At 55.3% G+C, this 18,375-nt stretch overlaps 1 protein-coding gene across 6 annotated transcripts; it reads right to left on the minus strand.

The window, feature by feature from the left end:
• LOC119105926 (xaa-Pro dipeptidase) lies at positions 1-14,670 on the minus strand. Of its 6 annotated transcripts, none has more exons than XM_037229490.1 (14): positions 14,601-14,668; positions 13,420-13,481; positions 12,814-12,997; positions 11,581-11,772; positions 11,183-11,230; positions 10,858-10,919; positions 10,112-10,156; positions 9,048-9,198; positions 7,648-7,766; positions 6,937-7,085; positions 6,113-6,213; positions 2,213-2,407; positions 1,421-1,572; positions 1-597 (listed from the first exon to the last, which is right to left on the minus strand). In XM_037229490.1, the coding sequence occupies exons 2-14, from the start codon at positions 13,425-13,427 to the stop codon at positions 507-509; spliced, it is 1,497 nt and encodes a 498-aa protein (XP_037085385.1). In that variant the 5' UTR covers positions 13,428-13,481; positions 14,601-14,668; the 3' UTR covers positions 1-506. The 6 variants fall into 6 exon arrangements, with proteins under 6 accessions (XP_037085385.1, XP_037085386.1, XP_037085387.1 ...); XM_037229491.1 differs by having other exon boundaries at positions 14,547-14,620; XM_037229492.1 differs by having other exon boundaries at positions 14,537-14,616.
• Between the last annotated feature and the right edge of the window lie 3,705 nt (positions 14,671-18,375).

Consider the following 18,375-nt stretch of genomic DNA (forward strand, 5'->3'; position numbering starts at 1 on the left):
TGGAAGAACAGGTGCACCAGCCAACTTTTTATTCACATGTGCGTTTTGTTATTCAGAACATTATTAGGTAACGTGTATAATATCCTAATTGGCATCACAAAATCGCATACTGGCAACAACTTTTCAAGCTATAGGCTTCAGGCGACAGGATAAACTTGCCATAAATTGCTCTCTTGCAATTCAGACATCATCGCGTTCGTTAAATGATGCGTCCGCCTTATGCACGATTTGAGGCTCCAAAACGTGACGCTTCCATCACTCAGCAGGTCTGAGACGTACGCATACCAAAATTTAAGAAAATAGTTCAGCATATATGTATATACATAAAATACCGCATCCCGCATTCCCAAGCACCGATGCAACAGCGACACCAACACCAGCGATTACGAATTATGGCGCGGTTGATGGCACACGGCTAGAAACGACCCGTAGCGAGCCATGATCAGCCCCAATAGAGCTGGGGCTAGGTCGAGCTGGGCTCTCGGTCAGCAGGGGCGCTGGGCCGACTACTGGTTCAGCTTGGTCTCGGCGTGAAGCTGAGGTACAAACACCTCCTGGCGCCGTCCCTCGGCCATCAGGGCCTCCACCTCCTCCACACTGCCGGCGCAGGGCCACTCGGTCAGTCACGGACCACACACACGTCAAACAGATCAGTCACCTGATGGAGTAAGACCTGGCTCAATAAAACCATTCCACTGAGAACTATCTGACGATAAACAGACAACCAAGGCCCTGTCTCACAAATACGCAATTATAAAATTCATCCCGCACGCATGCGAGCAGAAAAAAGACGACTTTATTTGATTGCCTGATTTTGAAACATTTATGCATAAGGTGCGTCGGTTAGACAAAGTTAACCCCGAGCTATGAAACCCACCACGCAAACCAAGTGAATAAATTTCCAATTCCCGCTTCAGTTTCGCAACCGCAGCCAGGTTGGCTGACTGGAGCCACAAATGGCAAGCCCAAGAGCGCTGGGTTAAGCTTGTTCCATGCACATAGCACGAATGCACCCTCCCATTCCCAAACAGAAGCCGCAGTAAGTGAACAGAAGGTGGCAGCACAGTCCAAAACACCCCACCCAAAACACGCGCAGACGCTGGCTGGGCGCCGCACTCTTCACATGTCGCCACCTCTCCGCCCGGCTCACAACGATCGGGCACCTCGTACGGCAATACAGACGCTACTCACCACGCACATGACGCACATCGCGTCGGTTCTCCGACAAAATGCACACACCGACAGGCGCGCCGAAACCCCCTCCCGGCGGTGGGCGGGGGCTGCCTACCCAGGTGGTCACACCGCCGCTCGCCCCGCAACCAATACTAGTACGGCACCGAACGTCTGAGTCGTCCGGCTCACCCCAGCTCGCGTGGAGAGTGAGGAGAGAGGGTGGGCGGGGGGAGAGGCAGAGCCTTACGTGCGCGGCACGACGGTCAGACACTCCATGCCGTCTTGGGTGACGACCACGTCGTCCTCAATGCGCACGCCGCCGAAGCCGCGGTACTGACGTACCATCTCCGGCACCAGAAATTGGCTCAGCACCGGGTCCGACTCCGCCTGGTTCAGCAGCTGGCCGGCAGATGGCAGGGCGATCAGTCGACAGCGGGCTATGATGTAACACTTCTCGTAGGATGATAGGGGCAACACGAACGCGTTAAGTTCGCAATGAATGGGGTGAGCAGCTGGCATACCATCCAGGTTCATGACATTTCCGTTCCCAACTGATGTACGCCACCTCATTCAACCCTTGACCTTTCATTTCTCATAACCTCATTGTTGGGATGCTCCACTCAGCTACATCTGCATACACCCTTTTACTTTCACCTGCCCTCTCTCGCCATTCTCACTACATTCTGCATTCTCGAGACGCCCGTTCATCTGGTTCAAGCTACATACGCCGGCCACGAGTGGGCTGAGGCGCACCCTGGTGGGGCCCCGTCCGAACGCTGACCACGTACTCCGCACTGGGGTCCCTGTGAGGGCCAAGTCCCGGCGGAGAACCCCAGGCGCATGAAATACTGTCCTTCATCCCATAGACCTGAAGGGGTCACTACCCGCCTAAACAGGCTCTAACCCAAACGAAACCAAAAAGCAATCGCCACTCGATAGTGGCAGCGCCGATAACTGCGACGCGAAAACGAACACTGCACTGCCCACCGTGACGCCCGACTACTACCTCCACTGCCCAGCCCCTCCCGCCACTCCTCACGTGGTCGATAAAGTAGCAGCCGGGCTCGATGGTGAGCACCATGCCGGCCCGGATGGTACGCGCCGTGCGCAGGTTCCGCAGGCCCGCCTCGGAGCGCCGCTCCGGCTGGCCGCGCAGGTAGCCGCCCACGTCGTGCACGTCACAACCGAGGAAGTGGCCCAGTCCGTGCGGCTGGAATGTGGCGCCCAGGTTCGCCTGCTCGGGAGGGGGAGGGGGGGGGGGGGAGGAGAGGAGACAGTGAGGCGCTGCACGCGCTAGTCAGGCGCAACAGACGCAGCGGTTAGACAGAGAGCGTGCATACTGGTAATCAACCACAGCCACAAAGTAACGAGAGCGTGCATACTGGTAATCAACCACAGCCACAAAGTAACGAAATAACAGCAGCCACAAGCTACAAGCCCACAATAACTGCACGACGGTTCCACATAGCAGCTCTGCACTGGTACCCCCACAGCACCTGGACACTGGCAACCAATAGGAGATACTCACTGGTACCCCACAGCACCTGGACACTGGCAACCAATAGGAGATACTCACTGGTACCCCACAGCACCTGGACACTGGCACCCAATAGGGTAATCATTGTACCCCACAGAACCGGACACTGGCAACCCAATAGCAGATACTCACTGGTACCCCACAGCACCTGGACAATGGCAACCAATAGGAGATACTCACGGTACCCCACAGCCACCTGACACTGGCAACCAATAGGGAGATACTCAATTGATACCCACAGCACCTGTACAAGGCAAACCAATAGTGAGAACTACACTGGTACCAACAGACCTGGACACTTGCAACAATAGCAGATACCACTGGTACCCAAAGAACTGGACACTGCAAGCCAATAGGAAGATACTCACTGGTACCCACACCCCCTCACAGCACCTGGGACACTGGCACCCATAGCAGATACTCACTGGTACCCCCCACAGCACCTGGGACACTGGCAAACCAATAGGAGATACTCACTGGTACCCCACAGCACCTGGACACAAATGGCAACACCAATAGCAGATACTCACTGGTACACCCACAAGCACCATGGACACTGGCAACCAATAGCAGATACTCACTGGTACCCCCACAGCACCACACTGGCAACCATAGAGAACTATGGTACCCACAGCATACTCACTGCAGATACCACTTACCCCACAGCACCTGGACACTGGCAACCAATAGGAGATACCACTGGGACCCCACAGCACCTGGACACTGCACCATAGCAGATCACTCACTGTACCCCACAGCACCTGGACACTGGCAACCAATAGACAGATACTCACTGGTACCCCACAGCACTGGACACTGTCAAACAATAGCAGATACTCACTGGTACCCCACAGCACCTGGACACTGGCAACCAATAGCAGATACTCACTGGTACCACTGACCGCCACAACCTGGACACTGCAACCATAGGAGATACTCACTGGTACCCCACAGCACCTGTACCGATACTCACTGGTACCCCACAGGCAACCTGGACACTGGACACACCAATAGGAGGATACTCACTGTTACCCCACAGCACCTGGACCACTGGCAACCAATAGCCGATACTCACTGGTACCCCACAGCACCTGGACACTGGCAACCAATAGCAGATACTCACTGGTACCCCACAGCACCTGGACACTGGCAACCAATAGGAGATACTCACTGGTACCCCACAGCACCTGGACACTGGCAACCAATAGCAGATACTCACTGGTACCCCACAGCACCTGGACACTGGCAACCAATAGGAGATACTCACTGGTACCCCACAGCACCTGGACACTGGCAACCAATAGGCAGATACTCACTGGTACCCCCACAGCACCTGGACACTGGCAACCAATAGCAGATACTCACTGGTACCCCACAGCACCTGGACACTGGCAACCAATAGCAGATACTCACTGGTACCCCCACAGCACCTGGACACTGGCAACCAATAGCAGATACTCACTGGTACCCCACAGCACCTGGACACTGGCAACCAATAGCAGATACTCACTGGTACCCCACAGCACCTGGACACTGGCAACCAATAGCAGATACTCACTGGTACCCCACAGCACCTGGACACTGGCACACAACCAATAGCAGATACTCACTGGTACCCACAGCACCTGGACACTGGCAACCAATAGCAGATACTCACTGGTACCCCACAGCACCTGGACACTGGCAACCAATAGCAGATACTCACTGGTACCCCACAGCACCTGGACACTGGCAACCAATAGGAGATACTCACTGGTACCCCACAGCACCTGGACACTGGCAACCAATAGCAGATACTCACTGGTACCCCACAGCACCTGGACACTGGCAACCAATAGCAGATACTCACTGGTACCCCACAGCACCTGGACACTGGCAACCAATAGGAGATACTCACTGGTACCCCACAGCACCTGGACACTGGCAACCAATAGCAGATACTCACTGGTACCCCCAGCACCTGGACACTGGCAACCAATAGGAGATACTCACTGGTACCCCACAGCACCTGGACACTGGCAACCAATAGCAGATACTCACTGGTACCCCACAGCACCTGGACACTGGCAACCAATAGCAGATACTCACTGGTACCCCACAGCACCTGGACACTGGCAACCAATAGCAGATACTCACTGGTACCCCCACAGCACCTGGACACTGGCAACCAATAGCAGATACTCACTGGTACCCCACAGCACCTGGACACTGGCAACCAATAGCAGATACTCACTGGTACCCCACAGCACCTGGACACTGGCAACCAATAGCAGATACTCACTGGTACCCCACAGCACCTGGACACTGGCAACCAATAGCAGATACTCACTGGTACCCCACAGCACCTCCGCACTGGCAACCAATAGCAGATACTCACTGGTACCCCACAGCACCTGCACTGGCAACCAATAGCAGATACTCACTGGTACCCCACAGCACCTCCGCACTGGCAACCAATAGCAGATACTCACTGGTACCCCACAGCACTCCGCACTGGCAACCATAGCAGATATCACTGGTACCCCACAGCACCTCCGCACTGGCAACCAATAGCAGATATTCACTGGTACCCCACAGCACCTCTGCACTGGCAACCAATAGCAGATATTCACTGGTAGCCCACAGCACCTCCGCACTGGCAACCAATAGCAGATACTCACTGGTACCCCACAGCACCTCCGCACTGGCAACCAATAGCAGATACTCACTAGTACCCCACAGCATCTCCGCACTGGCAACCAATAGCAGATATTCACTGGTAACCCACAGCACCTCTGCACTGGCAACCAATAGCAGATATTCACTGGTACCCCACAGCACCTCCGCACTGGCAACCGATAGCAGATACTCACTGGTACCCCACAGCATCTCCGCACTGGCAACCAATAGCAGATATTCACTGGTACCCCACAGCACCTCCGCACTGGCAACCAATAGCAGATACTCACTGGCACCCCACATCACCTCCGCACTGGCAACCAATAGCAGATATTGTGTCCCCACAGCACCTCCACACTGGCAACCAATAGCAGATACTCACTGGCACCCCACAGCACATCCGCACTGACAACCAATAGCAGATATTCACTGGTACCCCACAGCACCTCCGCACTGGCAACCAATAGCAGATATTCACTGGTACCCACAGCACCTCCACACTGGTAACCAATAGCAGCTACACATTGGTGTCCCAGAGTGCTCACACTGTCGAAGCACACACTACTCAGGTCACGGCAGAGAACGTGAACCCGCAACAGACCGTCTGATGGCGGTCCACCTGTACCGCTGCCAGACCTCGGCCACAGTCACGTGCCCCTTCCAGCATGTGTCGCCCGCTCACAGCCCCCCCCCCCCCCCCCACAGACACCGCGTCTCTAGACTGGCTCCTCTCGCCTTCCCGACCTTCATCATGTCGTCGACGCTGCCGCGGAGGATGCCGGCCGCCTTCAGCTCCTCCAGCGTCACGCGGTTGGCCAGCAGGTGCATGTCCACCCAGCAGATACCTGGAGCGGGGGGCGGGGGCGGGGCGTCAGGGGTCACCCGACCGACAGGCAGAGCAGACGCCCTCGTGCGCCGACCGTCAGCTGACTGTCGGTTGCTTGGCAACGGCGCGGTCCCGTGAGAGGCGCGCTCGAGATATCGAAAGTCCAACCGCGAGACTATTCTTTTGTCGCTAAGCACGGCGGCGACTGGTCGCTGCACAGCCGCCCACAGCTGTACAAAAAGCAGCTGCCACACTGGCGTTTCTGAGCAGTGCCGAGAATAAGCGGGAGATCTGGCGCACTGAAGGTGGACACTGCTGAACTCACTTAAGTGATAACAAAAGCAAGTAGTCAGAGCATAACACCGCACCTGACCCAGGCTGGACAATACAACCCACTCAGCGTGGTTTCACCCACCCTAGTTTACAATAGTTTTGGAGTTATGTTAAAATGTATTTAACACCAATGGTCCGTCGTCGTACAATCCCCCGCGCCAACTACATCTAAGGCGACAAAACACCAACCCCGCGACCCGCGACAGATCATAACACCCTATCCAACGACACGACATTCATAGACGTGAGCTGACGCTATCTGACGATAAGAGTTCACTGCAACTGCTCAGCTAAATCGGTTGACGCACTGCACCCAGGGGCACGGCTCCGAGGAGTACATCGAGCACGGCACACCCACCTGGCTTCCATGCGTCCACGACGGTCCCGATCCAGCTCGGGACACACCCACCTGGCTTCAGCGCGTCCATGACGGCCCTGCTGGCCTTCAGTACGGCGTTGTAGATGACCTTCTGCTTGTCGGTGAACTTGCCGTTAGACGGGAAGGAGCAGGTGATGTCTGACGTGTAGCAGTAGTACTCGGCTCCCATGTCGAACAGGCTGTGGCCGCGCGCAAGAGGCGGTCAGACCCACCGTGTCAACAGCAGCGACGTGCAGCGGCGTCGCCCTCAAACGGAGCTTCACGTCATCCGGGACAGGACGGAAAAGGTGGAACCTCGGTCGTTGCAATTTGCCGGCCACTTCGGTAGAACGAACGGCGGCTACAATCACCGACCACCACGCATGCCCAATTGCTTTCGTAGAATACAAGGCCTTTGTCTCGGCGCGTGTCTGCACCCCCTGCCTAACAGGCTAATTCACGACACAAGGCAAAGGCAGCATTCACACTGAAATCAACTGCAAACGCGACATTGCGCCATCAGTGTGCCTCATCGGCGATGGAATATTTAGCAGCTGACTCGTATGCAGGCCGAGCACGTCTCCTGTTCTGCCCCGAGCCCTGGTCCCCACAAGGACCGCGGCGGCACACGTGAGCACGCCAAAACCACATGACGAACACCCACGGGAGGAGCGGTGTCCGTGACCCCGGGGCGAGGTACGGGCGGCGCCCCGTGACCCTGGCGGTAGCCATGGCGGGAGAGGCACAGCCGGCATCACGTACCACATATCGCCGTCACGCACCGTCTTGTCGTTGGGCGCGCCCGCGTGGCCGTAGTGCAGCACGGCCCCGTTCTCCCCGCTGCCGCAGATGCACGTGTACGCCACATGACGACAGCCGCCCTGGACATGGCCGAGCGCGTGTTAACGACACGGTGTCGGCGAACACTGCGGGCAAGTGTCGGTGAATACTGCGGGCAAGTGTCGGCAAACACTGCGGGCAAGTGTCAGCGAACACTGCGGGCAAGTGTCGGCGAACACTGCAGGCAAGTGTCGGCGAACACTGCGGGCAAGCGTTGGCGAACACTGCGGGCAAGTGTTGGCGAACACTGCGGGAAAGTGTTGGCGAACACTGCGGGCAAGTGTCGGCAACACTGCGGGCGTGGTGGTACTGCACGTCAAACGGGCGTTATGGCTCGGGATAAAACACAGGCGGGCAGGTTCTTGGCCGCAGTGACGGCCCGCGCACCTGTAACGAACGCCGCACGCCCTTACACAGCTGAGACCCACGGCATCTGTACGCTGTGTCGACGGGCGTGGCTACGTAAACTGTCGTCTATTTCATGTATCAATTCCCACATGAAATAGACGGCACGCCTTGGAGCACCAGTAGCCGCATCAGGTAATCTGCCGACAGCGATAGGGTCCGTCGGACATTGCATCACTCATCACGGCCGCGAGCTTACACCCGCTGTCGCAATAGAGCTCGTGCCGTCTTTGCGCAACACGCGGGGTTGTTCGCCCATTGCCCAACTAAACCCGTCTTCGTATCAGTCGGTCCACCCACCTCGGCCCCCCGCCCCCTCCCCCCCCACCCCCCACCCATCAGTGGCCGCGAGCCTCGGCGCACCAGCGGCGGCCGCGAGCCTCAGTCCCCAGCGGCGGCCGCGAACCTCAGTCCCCAGCGGCGGCCGCGAACCTCAGTCCCCAGCGGGGGCCGCGAACCTCAGTCCCCAGCGGCGGCCGCGAACCTCGGTCCCCAGCGGCGGCCGCGAACCTCGGTCCCCAGCGGCGGCCGCGAACCTCAGTCCCCAGCGGCGGCCGCGAACCTTAGTCCTCCAGTGGTGGCCGCGAGCCTCAGTCCCCAGCGGCGGCCGCGAACCTCAGTCCCCAGCGGCGGCCGCGAACCTCAGTCTCCAGCAGCGGCCGCGAACCTCAGTCCCTAACGGCGGCCGCGAGCCTCCGCCCCCAGCGGCGGCCGCGAGCCTCAGTCCCCCAGCGGCGGCCGCGAGCCTCAGTCCCCAGCGGCGGCCGCGAGCCTCAGTCCCCAGCGCCGGCCGCGAGCCTCAGTCTCCAGCGGTGGCCGCGAGCCTCAGTCCCCAGCGGTGGCCGCGAGCCTCAGTCCCCAGCGGTGGCCGCGAGCCTCAGTCCCCAGCGGCGGCCGCGAGCGCACCGGGTCCGTACCATGTAGTAGCTGTACTGCTTGAAGATAGCCTCCAGCTGATACTCCTTCATGCCAGGCCGGATCTTACGCATCACCTCCTTGTGCGCCCCTGACGAGATCTTGTTGGAGTACCGCAGCACCTCCACCTCCAGCGGCGTCTTGAACACGCGGCTGTGGACCCCGGCGCCGGCCCGGTCGGTCAGCGAGTGCAGGTGACCGGGTGTTCGCGACGAGAGGGGGGGGGGGGGGGGGCTGGTCCGTTCGCGCCAGGAACTGGCCGCGTAGTTCGAGGCCAAGGGGATTCAAACGCCGACGCGCAGGCTGGCGGTTCAGGGCCAACACTGCGCGTGCTCTGCCGTCCGTGCCAAAATTTTCCCGAGGATTTGGTCACCAGACTGCCGTCAGTCCGTGTGACACCAGATCACCAGATATGGTATCAGTGCGCGTAACACCAGGACACCAGACCGCCGTCAGTTCGTGCAACACCAGATCAGGCATCAGTGCATGTGACACCAGGGACGCCAGGCCGCCGTCAGTCATCAGCAGCCGGACATCAGCCGGTCATCAGTCTGAGTCTGCGCGGGCGAGCCGTCTCATACACCAGGACACCAGACCGCCGTCAGTCATCAGCAGCCAGACATCAACCGGTCGTAAGTCTGATCTGCGCGGGCGAGCCGTCTCATATCTCACACCAGACTGCCGTCAGTCATCAGCAGCCGGACATCAGCCGGTCATCAGTCTGAGTCTGCGCGGGCGAGCCGTCTCATATCTCACAACACCAGGACACCAGACCGCAGACAGCCATGAGCAGCCGGACATCAGCCGGTCATCAGTCTGGGTCTGCGCGGGCGGGCCGTCTCATATCTCACAACACAAGGGTCAGATAAACGAAAACGCAGCCCGCATACACCCCCCCCCCCCCCCCTGCCTGTGCCAGGCCCAAATGAACGCGCTAGCCGTCGGTACGCCGCCCCGGCCGCCCAGACCCACAGTCGGCCCCCAGATAGCCGCTCTCACTATCTGTCGCGGTGCAGAGCGCGTGACTCCCTGCACCGCCTATCGGCGCGACCGAGAGGCCACTCACAGCTCCGAGATGACCGGGTACAGTAGGCCGTAGTCCGTCTTGAACCTGGCGGCAGGAGAGCCGGCCTCAACGACACAAGTGGGCCGGACACAAGACGGACGGCGACACCGCCCGGTCATGCGGCGTTGCCGTCCGTCGTCCAACGGGCCATGTGTGAAAATGACGCGCCCGTAGCACAAAACTTCGTGAGGTGTCCTAGCAGTCGTTAAGTAGATAAGGTGTGCGCTAAATTTATCCGACGTGCCCGAGAGTACCAGTACTAGGTACTAGAGTACTAGGGCTAACGAAAAATTGTTTTTTGAACAAAAACATGCACTGAGAGGCTGGTATTTGGTCGCTGGCACACCACAGCGATACTAGCCTCCTATTCGCATATGCTTAGGAAACCTTTGCACACAAACTGCAGAAGAAATCGCACGTGGCTGACAAAAAGTGTCCAACAAAAGCAAGAGGATATATCGCACCATATGTGCATGGAACTAAAAATCCCTCTCCTGTAGGCCGAACCCATTACATGAACGCACAGCGACGAGACATGCCTGCATGTAAAGAACCATAGCGCACTTACGGAGCACCCGGTACCAATGGGGTATGGCTCAGGGTGTTGTCCGGGGTCATACGGTGTACTGGGTCATCGGTTAACAACCAGGGCACACCAACCCACTTGATGCTTCAATCCCGAGAGCGTATGTCAGATGCCGCCCACATACCGATCGCTTGTTGCCTTTGTGAGTAAGAACGCTTACTTGCTCATGCCATCAAACGCGGCAGGTCGCGTGGTCTTCTTGCTGTCCGAATTCACGCCTTCCTGGAATAAGATCACAGAAACAGCGATGAATGGAGCAGCACAATGAGCTGATAACTGTTCAAGTGACGGGGCGGCCGTATGCAGCCCAACTGCAGGACAGCAACTCGATCAATACGTACCGCCAATCCCGGCGTGGGACAATACAAAAACCAGTGCACTTCGGACAGCATGCTGCGGATGAAAGAACAGAGGCAAAACATGCCAGAAAAACGCTCCAGTCTCGCAAGGAGGGTGAGCGTATACGCCCCTAATCACCTCCTTACCAGCAAAAGAAGCACATCCGGTTTCATTCCCTGGATGACGTTCGCTATCTGCGGAGCACAGCAACACAGAGGTCAGTGCTCCCATCAAGTCTTGATGCGCAGGAACACAGGCCGCACGAAATAAAGTGCCACCACCGCGTCATCCGACTAAACGTCGACTGCACGATCCCAAGTGGATGGTTTGGCATAATCTTTGTTAATCCACGTAAACCTAAACCTTATAGCTTTGTATGTAACTTAGAAATAATCTTTTGTCACAGGCAAAATTTTATGTTGGTTGAAAATCCACCGAAAGTAACGGCAAAAGCGAAGGCATACCAAAGATCCCAAGACACACCCTTCTAGTCGTAGGGGGAGGGCCATACAAGCCGGCACAAGCGGTCGTCTCGTGCAGCTACCTCATCGACGTATTTGACGTCGTCTACGCCGTACTGAGCCCTGACGTCATCGGCGGTGAGCAGGCGGCCCATCCAGGTGGCGTACACCTCGTCCAGGCGCGGGTAGAAGACGGTGGTGCGCCCGCTGGCCACCTCGATGCAGGCATAGCAGTCCGGTACCAGGACCCCGAACGCCCAGTGAAAGAATGACTCCTGCGCGCGGGGACAGACGTCAGCGCCCGGCGCGGCAGACGCAGCGCTCGGCGCGGCAGCCAGCGGCGAGCGCGGCGCTCTGTGTACGCGGTGGCGGCATGACGACGACGTCCGCAGCGTTTGTGTACCAGCGATACTCCAGCAGCCTTGAGCACAAGCTGCTGCGTCGCGTTCCCTCAAAAATCCTACCGGAGGTCAGCGTCTCGTGATTTACCGGTGCATCGCATCATTCGCCAGTGAGACAGCGCTAAGAATACTCGGTACAACTGCAGGCCAAATGCTTGGCACCACGGATCATGTGAAAACGTGCTCTCTCATCTGGAATATTTCTCTTAAAGGCTCCATTCAAACCTGCCTGCCGCCAGAAGCCGGCATAATCAAAGGTTGAAATGCCGCCGATGCACCCATGGTTGCGGCCAGTACGAGAAAAAACAGCAGCACATATGTCCATATACCAGCCATCAAAGGGCGAGCCACTGATACTGATAACGCCACCGATACCATGTTCAGGTCCCTCCGTAAAGATCCCTCCGCACATCTTATTTTTGCACATTTTTTGCACATCTTTTCATATTTTTGCATATTTTAGCTGGCGGCCATATGACAGCACGTTTATTCAAAATAGAGGTATATGTATGATATTCGCTCAGTCACCTCCAATACTCCTCATACCAGTGGTCTTTGCGCGTACTGGTCAATGCACTTACAGGGCCGTCTGATCGCGACCATTACGTGGGGACGCGCAAAAGCCGGAGAGCGCACGGCAACGGGCATGGATCATTTCTAGGCTAGCATGATCATCCGACCCGTCTAGTGTGGCAAGAAAACAGCCCCTCAAACAGGAGAGTTAGCAGGGTGGTTCACGCTGCATCTGCAAGCAATAGCACGGTGCTCTCCTGTGCCCGAACCCAAAGCCAATGCAAACCTATCACAAAGCCCTGAGGGAGTCTGAGTGCCCCAGGGACATGCACCGGGCCAGCCGCGGCCTCCACCGCAGCCGCAGCCGCAGCCAGCCGGCCGTCGGAGCGGTGGTGGGCGCACCTGTCTGAACTCGTGCTCGGCGTCACTGCAGTAGCGTGTGGTCGCCTCGCCCCCCTGCAGCACGACCACCGCGCCGGCCGGCACGCCATCAGTGCTCCGCAGCTCTTTGCAGAGACGCTGCCGGTTCAGCCGGTGCAGCTCCAGTGGCACTTTCAGGGTGTGCTCCCCCAGGCAGAAGCCCTCGCTGCCATTCAGACTTATCGTTAATGCGGTTGTTACGACGGGCACTGTAAGGAAACAATCTTCCACATTGGAGAGCTAACAGGATGGTTCACCCTGCATCTGCCATCAATAGCACATTGCTCTGCACTTTCCAAATCTCAAGTCCAGGCAACAGCAGGTAGGTCCAGACTGCCCATGGCTGCCCATGTGGCAGCCACCAGCTGGACAAGACATGTGGGATGGCTGAGAGCAATATGCCAAGAATGTGGCACGATGTCATTAGGAGAAAATGGGAGGCAACTAAAAGTTGGTTTTGAGTCAGAAGAGAAATGCTGGTAGTGGTGCCAACCCTCAAAATCACACAGTCATACAGCCACTGCATGAGACGTAAGATATTCCCCTTGGCAGTGAGATTCTGTCATCTGCATCCCCACCGACCCTTACCTTGCCATTGTCAGGTGTCTTGTTATTTACTTAAATCGCAGTTTGCTAATCCTTTCAGCTACCTGAAACATGAAATTGGGCATGTACAGCCAATGGTAGACAGGTAGCTAGGTAGACAGAAACACAAGTAGACAGATGGTAGGTAGACATAGGTACACAAACACAAGTAGACACAGATACCTATGTTACTAAAGAGCACTGTACATAAATCATCTGCTTTATGGCACAAAGTGTTGTAGGTAACCATGCAACAGGTACAGCTACATGCCTACCTTCAAAATTCAACATTTAATAATTACTATAGATTACATTCAAGCGATCCCAGGACTTAACACTGCCAACCTGCTGGTGCCATTGCTATGAAGTTATAATCCACCTGCAATTCCTCAATGAAAATTGCCTTTTTGGAAGAGGAGTAACACAAATCTAACCTAACCTGACCTAGCCTAATGTAGCCCAACCTAACATAACCTAGTGTGGTCTAGCCTAGCCTAGCCTAGCCTAGCCTAGCCTAGCCTAGCCTAGCCTAGCCTAGCCTAGCCTAGCCTAGCCTAGCCTAGCCTAGCCTAGCCTAGCCTAGCCTGGCCTAGCCTAGCCTGGCCTAGCCTAGCCTAACCTGGCCTAGCCTAGCCTGGCCTAGCCTAGCCTGGCTTAGCCCAACCTAATGTACCTAAAACAAATTTTACATGGAGTAGACACAAAAAACTGAATGAATGTACTAGAACCAAAATATCTGCATCCACTCATACTAATACTGTGCTGATATAACACTAGATTCAGCTAATTCAGAACATTTAATAAGTAAAAGGCCTATGCTGGTGACACCAAAATTTTGCCCCTGGCCTGTCTGCATGGGAATTTTAAGGACCAATACATACAAAAAGGTATATGCTGACATACTTGCTGTCAAGCATGGTATTGGCTGATAGGCACATTCCACATGCATATACCTAAGACGCAAAGTTGCACCTCACTCACAAGCAGGTAGACCTCACCCTTCGCACACAATCACCACGATAGCGCGGCGCATTCTCAACCTGACGACTCTCACTTGCGCCGATGCGCGTAAAATCCATCCGGGGCAACAAAGTCAAAGCAGGTACCTATTCCTCAGGACCTATCCGAACCTGCCCGAGACGGCTTGGACCGCTGCTGACGAGAGCTCGATTAGCACCACCTACCTACGCGCCACCACCGCGTGATTGCGGCCGCAGTGGAACAAAACGCGATAGGGTCAATGAACTCGAGTCCGTCTATCGCAAAGATATTGCCTAAACTAAGGCTATCTAACGGCCTAAACGGCCGACTAAACTCGTTGACAACCCCATACTTCGATCCCATGGCCATGATCGACACCAAACCTCCACCATTTAATGCCACTTGGTCAATAACCTAGCCACTCCAGAACACGGCATCATTGGGTTAAGTCAGAGGTCACAAAAATGTCACAAACCGGAAAACGGTTGCAGACAACCCATATTCCTGAGTCTATGGCACCGATCAGCGTGAAGCCTTCCCCAATCGATGCGACATAAACGATATTCTGTTTTTTCCAGAACATGGTGACCTCGCGCCAGGTCGAATGTAACCAAACACGCTTAAAATCACCACCATTGGTTACAGCCAACCCCACGCTCCAAACCTATGGCAATGGTCAGCATGAAACCTTCACTAATCCATGCACCATAGTTTATATCTTATCCTTTTCAGTACATGGATAACCTTGGATAACAGTACATGGTACATAGATAAGTCAATATCCCATCCTTCCCAGATTATGATTGCCAATTAGGTCAGATCAAACGTCACAAAAAATGCCCCAAAACAACCAAAAATTACTGCAGAGAACCCCACGCTCCAAGCCTCTGGAACCGATCAGCATGCAATCTTCACCAATCGATGTGCCATGGCCGCCGTCCTGCGCATTCCAGAATGTGGTGACCTCGGGTCAGATCAAGGTCACCAAAATTCCAAAAACCGGGAAAAATGTGGTTGCAGACAACCCTGTGCTCCGAGTCTGTTCCGTCGTACCGATTGGTGAAGGTTTCGTGCTCATCGATCCCATGGGCTCAGGGCATGGAGCTGCCTACAGCCAATTTTGGTTTGAGGCGTTTTTGACAGGGGTGGATCCAAGGGGACACGGAGCCATGACTCCCCTTGGGCCCGAAGGGGCCCATAGCTGGCCAAACAGGCACAGTTTTTGACGCAAAGCGCAACAGAACTTGGCGACTTTGGGCCTCCATGCGACCGATGACTCGCATTAAAATGGAGCCTGTCGGCTACTGAGACCATTTTGCACTCTCCTCACATTTTAATTACACAGCAATTTTTTAGTGCTATTGAGTTGAGTATATTACGTGGATTCCAACAGCAATCAGGAACAGTACCACGTCGCGTAGGTCGATCTCTGGATGTTCACCTACACGTGAAGTCAGAGTAACTTAACGTCCAAAGAAATTTGCCTCTCAGCAACTAGATGTGCAGCCTCAGCAACTACCAGCGCAGCCTGCCAGTGAGGACCTCGCCGCACATATCACATGTGGGAGCGACTGCTGCGTCGCTCAGTCGGAATTAGTGTGTGCTTTAGCTACGGCCAGTACGCAGGCGAGTCAATATAACTTCTTCTTTCCTCGACTTACGAAGTGCGGACGACCAGTGACCTACCCAAGTGTAATGGATTTGAGCTTATTCTGGCTGCTCTCCTGATCCCACCTTGTCTGCCATTCTGCTGTAACGCAGAGTTTTATTGGCGCGCGCAGGTCACTCGTAGGAACTCGCACAACGCCGCTGGGCGGCAGTAGGTTGGCTGCTTTCGCAGCCTGGTCAGCCGACCCGTCTCCAGCCATGCCAATGCGGCTGGCGATCCAAACCAGGGCTATCTGCTGGCCTCTCTGCCGCGGGCTGGAAAGTGTACTTACGATAAGCCGCACTTGATATGTGTATGTTGTCGACATGTTTTGGATCCTCAAAACCGAGCTGAGCGAGTCAGTAAATACTGTGGACGACGGTAGGATATGTCGTAAAATGCAGTCCAGACGGTTCAGGATGGCGAGAATTTCGGCTGTAAAAACAGACTCCAATGACGGTAATCCAATCCGTTCAGAGTCTCGCGACGACACGAATGCGCATCCAGTACCCAGGTTCGTTTTGTATTCACCCGTGTAGAGGTGTGCTGACCATCTGCACGTTGTGTACATGAGGTTTTGAAATTCCTTTCTCAGCTCAGCAGCGTGCGCCAGACTCTTGGAGAACCTGGTGAGTGATGTGTCACACGTGGGAGGTAAGGCTAGCTAGCCATGGTTCTGCGGATGAAAGAACGCGATGCTGTATTTGGTGCACGTCTACTTCGGCAGCGCAGAGCCATTCACCTACACGCACGCAGTGGTCTTGTTTTCCCCACCCTTCCTTGAGGAGAGGAACTCACCAGATCTGCGAAGAAGATCGTGTTGTATGTTGGGTGCATACGAAACTGGTATATCCTGATCACGTACCTCATGGCTAAATAGCGGCGCCTCAGGTCCAGTGGTCGTTCGTTGGCATCTACGAGCAGGCTTGTCGTGGGTGACGTGCGGAAAGCGCCGGTAGCAATGCGTATTCTTTGATGATGCACGCTGTTCAGCATCTTCTTGCTGGATTCGCGGACCGAGTCGCAGACTGTGCATGCATAGTCGAGTTTGGACCTAATCAGTGGGCGACACGGCATGACCAAGGCTTTGCGGTCTCCCCCATACGCCATACGTAAGACCACCTTAAGGATGTCTGGGGCTTTAAAACGCCTAGTGCGGAGATGCCTCAAGTGATCTACATAGGAAAGACGGCGATCCAAAACCAGACCCAAAAACTTAAAGCTATCGACCATCAGGATAGTGCTACCATAGAAGCTCACCTGTGGATCACTGCAACGTTTTCTTTTTTGTTGTAGAAGTGCATGCACACTGCTTTTGTCGCTGATGGTGTAAAACTGTTGATGGAGCTCCATCGGGTGACTTTATCCACACAGAGCTGGAGTTCACGCGTTGTTGATGCCGTGGTGGATGCCGTAACCCAAATGGCAAAATCGTCCACAAACAACGAATGTGCGGGTGGCGAAGACAGTTTGCTAAATAAGAGCCCATGTGCCCGCAGACACCGCTTTTGTGAAGTTTCGAGAGAATGCTGTAACGCCAGGTGGTACCAAAGGCGGATTTGATATAGAAGAATGTTGCTACAACGTGCTGCTTCTGTCTGAAAGCCTTCTGGACTGTGGTGTCTAACACAACTGGATGGCGCAGGGTACATCGATTTTTCCAAAAAACCACATGGTGAGTTGGTCAACAGACCCTCAGTCTCTAAAAACCACATCAGTCTCGCACCAATCATCTTTTCAAAGACCTCACAGACGCAAGACGTTAGTGACATTGGTCTGTAGTACCGTGGATCTGATCTGTCCTTATTGGGTTTGAGAATTGGAATGAGGACAAATTCACTCCATTGTGGCGGAAAGGCGTCGGTGTCCCAGATGTAGTTGAAGGCGCCTAGCAATGATGAAAGAGATTGCCTTTTTAGGTGTTGAAGCATGCCGTTGGTGATTTGATCAGGGTCTTGTACTGCGCTTCTGGTACTGGCATTGGCCGTCGTGAGTTCAAACACTGAAAAGCTCACGTCGTAAGTCTCGGTGTTAAAAGAGTGGAAGTTCACCGGATAACGCTCACTCAGTGTCTTGTGCCGCATAAATGCGGGGTCCTGAGAACCTAGTTCGGGCCGCCTTGAGAACGCGCGCCCCAATGTGCTGCATACCGCAGCAGTGTTGATCACCGTGGTGCCCCCGGCACTCAGTACAGGTACGGGTGTCGGTGAACATTTACCAGAAATGCGTTTGATGCGCTTCCAAACTTGCGATAGTGGTGTAAAACGGTCAATGCCACTAATATTCGCCTGCCATGAAGCCCGCTTGTCTTCACGTACAACGCGCCGCGT

This window comes from Pollicipes pollicipes, unplaced genomic scaffold (genome assembly GCF_011947565.3).
Source record: "Pollicipes pollicipes isolate AB1234 unplaced genomic scaffold, Ppol_2.1 Scaffold_6138;HRSCAF=7277_pilon_pilon_pilon, whole genome shotgun sequence".
NCBI lineage: Eukaryota > Metazoa > Arthropoda > Thecostraca > Pollicipedomorpha > Pollicipedidae > Pollicipes > Pollicipes pollicipes.